Source organism: Cornus florida, unplaced genomic scaffold (assembly GCF_030987335.1).
Source record: "Cornus florida cultivar Cherokee Brave unplaced genomic scaffold, ASM3098733v1 CherokeeBrave_3.0.0_Hap2_scaffold_348, whole genome shotgun sequence".
Lineage (NCBI taxonomy): Eukaryota > Viridiplantae > Streptophyta > Magnoliopsida > Cornales > Cornaceae > Cornus > Cornus florida.
In genome coordinates this window covers 1-6,891 of record NW_026775858.1, presented here as the reverse complement: position 1 = coordinate 6,891, position 6,891 = coordinate 1, and the positions used below count along the sequence as shown (strand labels likewise).

The window sequence follows — 6,891 nt, the reverse complement described above, 5'->3', positions numbered from 1 at the left end:
AAGATTCTACTTGCATGTGTTAAGAAGCATCTAGCTAAGGATTATGAAAGCCAGTCTCCAAACATTGGATTTAAGCTATGATTGGGGCATGAGTTTGAACCTGGAATTGACTATGTTGACTCCGTAGAGGGAGATTCATAGGTTCGTGACCTTCTCTCTCGAAGATACAAGCTCCGGCTACTCACACGGATAGCAAAAGCGCGATCCCATATAGCTGTCAAATGGCTAACTCGTTTTCCTTGGGGCTTCTTTCCTTGCCTATTCCGAGTGTGTTGGTGTTGATTCTGCATCTGAGATATGTGTTGATAGTGCTCCAGTTCTTTCGAAAGCTTAGCAGCAGCTGCGGAGATGTCTGGAGAGTGCTACACATTTGGTGCTGAGGAAGGTTCCTCATGAGCAGGGACCTGATATCTGGCTTAAGAGGGTTGACTGGCTTGGTCTGAAGCTTAGCATGAGGAGGTACATGAGCGGAAAGCTTGAAAATGGAGATTCTGAAACAACTAAGAGACAGTAGTGGTAGAGTAAGATTCCCATTGAAAGGTAAGGGTCGCAGAAGGCAGATGATCTCATTAGAAAAGAGTTTAGTGACGAGCGAGCACGAGTTGCAGCTGCTTGGGACAGGGAGCCCATTCTTCAATGAGTAAGATACGGCGAAGCTTGAGCCAGATGATGCGAGTAAAGGAATAAGGCTAGTCAGCTAGATCTTGCATCTTTCACCCCCCCCTCTCCCGGTAGACTAAGAGCCCCTATATGAAGGAGTGAAAGAGCGGCTGATATAACAGCTGACGTAGTATACGAGGGAATGGAAGGATATTTTTGAGATGAACTGGCTTTTCACTGAAGATGCTGTTCTGACTGTTGATGCCGTATTGTTACGCTTCTCTTTCTTTGCTCTTTCATTCTGTGGACTGTGGACCATTTTTGGACTTAACGCCCTTCAAAACGGCGGACTTACTTAGTATAAGGGGCAGGAACAGAACAGACTCATAAGTGGATTACCTCTGTCATATAGGGTCTCTCGCCAGGACAGGAAGAAGAAATCCAAGGATTTATAGTCATGCTCATGGAAGTATTGACTGGTTTAACGCTCATACCAATATGGCAGAGCATTTGAACATTTTATTCACTATTGAAAAAGCTCTTGATTTTTTCGTTAAGGAGGGCCTTGCCTTCTTAGAGAGATATAGCCACCATAGACTAGCTCGTCCGTAGGGCTATGATCAGGCCGGGATTTGCCATGCGGTCTAGAGATCTAGTTGACGCTTGGAAGGAGTACACTGATATCCTTGAGAGAGAGAACATCCCTTATTCAAGCACTTTTTTGACTGACTGCCACAGTTGAGTAGGCCAGAAGCCAGAAAGACAGATCAGTTCGTTTGCAACAGATCTTGGAATGGAAGAAAAGCAAGAGAAAGAAGGTTGAGTGATAGACGAGGAGAACAGTTGTTTGAAGATGACGAATACTTCGTCAGCGATAGGGCTTCGCGCCTGAGAAAAAAAAGGCAGAGAAAAAGGCTTACAGAGGATTTCCAATAAGAAAAGGAAGGAAATAAAGACCCCCATAGCACTCAAAGCGGAGGGGCTCTTCCTCCGAATGACGATGTGTGAGTTGCTTTTGTGAGGGGATAAAAGGGGGATGAATAAAGTTGGCCAAGGTCATAAGGTAAGGCCAAAGGGATTGGTGCATCTTTTTCGTTGAGGTGGTCAGGCAGTTTCGGCACCAGAAAGATTGCCTGAACCTGGAGAGAAAATCCAGAAGAGGGTAGAAGAAGATCAGGACTCAGATAAAATGGACAGAGTCCCCTTAAGATCTGTCTTCGGTCAGAGTGTGGATAAAAAAAAAGGAAAGCCACTACTGCCGTTGCTAGTCCTCAAGCGAAGAAGAAGAGCATGACAGAGAGATAGAGATAGAAAGGGCGGAAGATTGATTTGATGTTGGAGGAGACTTTCCAGCCTTACTCAAATAGGGGGTGTAAATGCCGAAGAAAAAGAAAAAGGGGGACAGCTCGGAATACAACTGAGGGTCAAACGTAAGTTGGCTATCCAAGATCGACGGATCAGCATGAGATTGTCAGGGAGCCGGAGGCTTCCAATGCTCCTGACGCCTCTGGTTTTGTTTTGCTCAACCCTCTCGGGCTCCCGTTGCTGAATTTGACGAAGCTCCTTCGTCCGGTATTTAAATCAGGTCTAGCTCAGCAAAGGAGAAGTTCAAAGTTTGAATTTCAAAAAAGGATTCTTTGTTTAAACCTAATGATTGTCTTAGAATATTCTTTTTTGACAGGAGTAGACTCGGTAGTAGAAGAAGACTCGTCTAAAAGAAATGCGAGGAGACAGAGGTTGTAGGAGGATCATCTGCTGCAGACGAAGCAGAACCCCCCTTAGAAGAGAACACAATTCCTTCGTCAATCACAAATCTGATGAAGTGTGTTAGGTGGTATGAGTCAATCGTTCTATTTTTCATCTTCGTATAGAGACTTAGAATGAACTGAGTTCTCTTTCTATGACTTAGCCCAAATTTGAGATAGATGTTCTTGAAGGTGATGTCTCAGCCGTGTGGAAACTGAACCAAGGTGGTCAGGATTTCCTGTCCCTGCTGGTGACATCCTTAAATGAGAATCCCAAACATCCTTGAGGCCTTCCAAGTGTTTGGTGTGCAGGATGAAGAACAAGGCCAGGCTCAAGCGAGAAATGAGGCAGAAAGAGATAACCCAGACGAAGGAGCTTCGTCAGATGAAGACGGCGCCTTTGTTCCACACAGGCTCAAATGCATAAGTTATTCACATGTCACCACATTCAAACGTTCGCATCCTATCCACAAAGACTTTGTAAAAAAAATATATGAACTGTTCACATTCACCAAAAAATGACTTAAGCACATTCATTTTTGACGATGCTCTTCTGCTAGTCAATTTAACGAAACCTTTTCCTCCGTTCATAAGTCATATTCATCCTCTGACTTACAATGTATTGCTAAGCTTGCTTGCTTTCAATTCCTTCTCATAGTCAAAAATAGAACCTTCTTCTTCTTTTCTAAGACGTTCGTTCAGACGAGTCCGGATGGTAGACATCTTCTCTTTGGCTCTCTGACTTTGCCTTTGTTCCACATCATGAAGTTTTTTTATGCAGGTGAAAGTAGGGGGGATCCATTGCTCCTACCATCTTTTCCGGCAAATGCTATGTTAACTATGCCCACCCACCTCGACAAGCCCGGAACGTAAGTCAATAAATGAACGGGGGGATGAACTGACTTTGAATAAAAGAGAAGATGTTTGAAACCTCCTGCCATAAGGAAGGGGAGATCCGTAGTAAGAGCTCCCTCTCTCCCTGCTTTCGACGCCTTGCTATTCTTTCAGGGAAACTCCTGAAGTTACGTCTTTCAGTACTGGGACTCAAGTCAAGTAGTTGAGATAAGCTGTTTGCTCTTTGTCAGGTGCCGTTAGTGAAGTTCCTTTTGTCCTATAGGTTCGTTCGTGAAGGTCCGTGGTTCGAGTCAATAAGCGAGGAGGCCCTTCTCGCTCAAGCTCAAGCATTGACTTTTCTAGTTAGAGACCGACGTCTTGGGGCTAACATGGGAGATCCGCTCAAGGACCTACTGGTTTAGGGAAATCTCTAATGCCCTACTGGAGAGGTCCTTTTTGGAGGAGAAACTATGCGCTTTTCAAAAAAGGTCGGAAGAAATGCACCGGGTTTATAATATATAAAGATCTCTTTATATATTACCGGTTGGCTGCTTTTTATGTAAAAAATACAAAATGGGATTGAATTTCCACTCATAAGGAAGGAAGGTTAGATATCTTTGACAGGGTTGTATTTTTGGTGGAAATGGGATGGTGTTCAAACTCCCGAAATGCAGTCTAGACAGCGGGCCCTCCCCTTTCTGACTGGACTGACTCGGTGAAGGGTCAATCTCCTCCGGAGCATGCATGCGTCACAGCCACCCATTCGTCCTGATCAAATAGTAGAATCTATCTCTCAGCGATTCTTTTCTCCGCTAATCACCCCTTCCCAACCAGCCCGCCCGATCGATCTTGTAAGATCGGCGGCTAATTCAACGGGGTTAATGTGGTCCGAAGTTGTCGGAACGAATCGTTTGCTTTATCGAACAAAGCTTTCTTAGGGGGTCTTGGTTGTCCCCCTATTTTCAACCTGCTGGCGTCGACCAGCTTTGCGATACGGACGGACACGAAGAAGAGCGCAGGCAGCGGAAATGCAAAAGAGAAGAGCAAAGATTCCCGACCCAGAGCATGTTATTGACTCCAAAATCTGTTGAATGAAGTTGCTTACTCTCAGCCACCAGTTAGAAGGAAATCCCTTGACTTCGCTTATGCCCTTATGCAGTAAAGAAAGCAAGTGAGGCGGGCTAAGATTCCATTCGAAGTAACGTAACAGGATTCGATGTTGCACCATCTGTCACTCTTATCGGGATCCGTAGTTTTTCGAGAAAAGGTCCCATCCCTTCAATATCATGATTGGGTCGACCAGGCCAGATCATGAGTGAAATATCATGATTGGGTCGACCAGGCCAGATCATGAGTGAATAGAAAATCTCAAATGTACATAGCTGTTCCAGCTGAAATACTTGGAATGATTCTACCACTTCTACTAGGAGTAGCCTTTTTAGTGCTAGCTGAACGTAAAGTCATGGCTTTTGTGCAACGTCGAAAGGGTCCTGATGTAGTGGGATCGTTTGGATTGTTACAACCTCTAGCAGATGGTTTGAAATTGATTCTCAAAGAACCTATTTCACCAAGTAGTGCTAATTTCTCCCTTTTTAGAATGGCTCCAGTGGCTACATTTATGTTAAGTCTGGTCGCTCGGGCCGTTGTACCTTTTGATTATGGTATGGTATTGTCAGATCCGAACATAGGGCTACTTTATTTGTTTGCCATATCTTCGCTAGGTGTTTATGGAATTATTATAGCAGGTCGGTCTAGTAATTAGGGGGCGGCCGTTCGGTCGCCTATGATACTAGGACCAATAGGTCAAAAATGGGTTTGTGCCGCAGGTGTTGAACGATCTACTCTACACAGGTGTGGGCTTACGGGGCTAGGGCTCATAAACCCTTTCTTTCATTCATCAATAAGGCCATGGTCGGTCACTTTTCTGGGCCGGGATCGAGAAGTGGAAGTCATAAAAAAGAGATCTTTCTCTTCGCACCTCAGATCATCAAGAGGAAGGGTAGCTTGTCAAGCTGGCCTATAATAGAATATCAAATATCTTTCTCTTATATATATAATATAAGAAAGATATATAAATCAAAAGATTCGCTGTCTTTTATAAGTAGGGCCTGATGCCCCCTGCGAATCCGTAAATCTGAGGAGCATGCCGCAACAAAAGGATGGTCCCCTATGCATTTCATTCTTTCCGGAAGGACAAAAAAGAAGTACCCCCCATCATGGTGAACCTCTCCTTGTGATCGGGATGAGGTAGATGCCTCCCAGCCGGGGGGCAGATCGAATCGGAGTTTCCTTAGGTAGCCACCGACCTACAGTTATCCTTAAACTTCTGTGCTTGGTGGAGAAGAAGCGAACAAAGGTACGCCCGCTTGCTGTCTTGTTCTCTGTCGCGAACTGGGATCGCTCGCCAGCTAGGTCAGATTTACGCAACATTTACTGAGAACATATTACCCATATTCGGGGACAAGGGGCGGAACGACCTCTCGATCTACTTACTGCAGAAAGTCTAGGCGTTCCATGTTGCTCCGATCTCCCCTACGCTACGCCTAGGACGTTATCTGGGCCAAGAGCCATAGTGAGTTGCTGTTTACATTTGGTTCGTTGTTGATACCGGCAAGACCCAGCCAGATGATGTCTGCTGGTTGGTAGTGAGAGGACTCTTAGTACCTGCATACCCAAAAGGGGGCGCTGGTTAAAAAACCAGAATTCGCTTTTCTTTCTTGCTCTCCCCTAGCAGCGGGAAAGGAGTCTATCTATCTGCCTAGCTTTGGTAGATTTCCCCCAACGCAATCCACAGAAATGACACGAATCCCTTGGCGGATAAGTCCGACGACTCAGCAGCAGTGCGGAATTGAGTTTCTCGTCTGGTGGATATGATCTATAGTTAGGGGGCAATACATACCAAAAGGTTCGAAGAAGGAGCGCGCATAAGAGTAGAGAACCAACCCAACCTTCTGTATAACCTATTCACATTAGTGAAGCGGCTGGATGCATAAGGGAAGTGCACGTTTGTGAGACCCTAGTCGGGATGCATAGGGGAGTCAAACTACGAGCAAGAGCGTGGTACCGCGCTGCCCTTCTCTTTTAAGGATTCTGTATGTCCTATACACCTTCCCGCAATGGGAGTGGACTCTATTCTCTCCCAACCATCGCTCAGTCAGTGCCAAAAAGGTCATCCACAACAACCCCATCTGAAAACATCTCTCGATTCAAACTAAGCCTCAGAAACTAATTCCTCTATGTCCGAGATGCGGTACTCTTTTCTTCGCACTGATTTCATTGAATGCTAATTCATAGCCTACTTGAAATCTATTTTCTCTTTCATCCTAGAAGTGGCATATCGTCGCCCCATACTCCCATTTCTTACTAAAAGGAAGTCATTTCATATATAATGTAATATAAAACTGATTTGGGGTAGAGCCAAACTAGTGGGCAACTTAGCTTGCCATTCACTAAGCTATTTAAGTAGGCTCAATATGGTTCTCAGCGAGGTAGGTAATTTGACAAGAAAGAAAGTTTGAATTTTGAACTACGTTCGGCCTGATTCTCATCACACTTGACTTGAGATACATATGCACTCGAGACAACCCTGAAAGTAGGGAAGGGACATCTGTAAGAAGACAACGAAAGCAGGCAAGAAGCAGAAGCAAAGAAAGAGAAAGAGCATTTCCGGTAGCGTACTCCCCAGGTACGGAGTGCCATTGAAGAGCTTACT

The 6,891-nt window shown here is 45.0% G+C and overlaps 1 protein-coding gene and 1 pseudogene across 1 annotated transcript; one reads left to right on the top strand and one right to left on the bottom strand.

Moving 5' to 3' along the window:
• Positions 1 to 3,582: 3,582 nt before the first annotated feature.
• LOC132291145 (NADH-ubiquinone oxidoreductase chain 1) lies at positions 3,583 to 5,848 on the top strand. Its single transcript, XM_059790248.1, has one exon. It carries the CDS (start codon positions 4,552 to 4,554, stop codon positions 4,939 to 4,941), a length of 390 nt encoding a protein of 129 aa, XP_059646231.1. The 5' UTR covers positions 3,583 to 4,551; the 3' UTR covers positions 4,942 to 5,848.
• On the bottom strand, positions 5,394 to 6,143 carry LOC132291143 (uncharacterized; annotated as a pseudogene).
• Positions 6,144 to 6,891: the final 748 nt, after the last annotated feature.

What these genes read in the sequence shown, in the direction of transcription:
- LOC132291145 (XM_059790248.1), top strand. Translation starts at nt 4,552, where the DNA reads ATGTACATAGCTGTTCCAGCTGAAATACTTGGAATGATTCTACCACTT.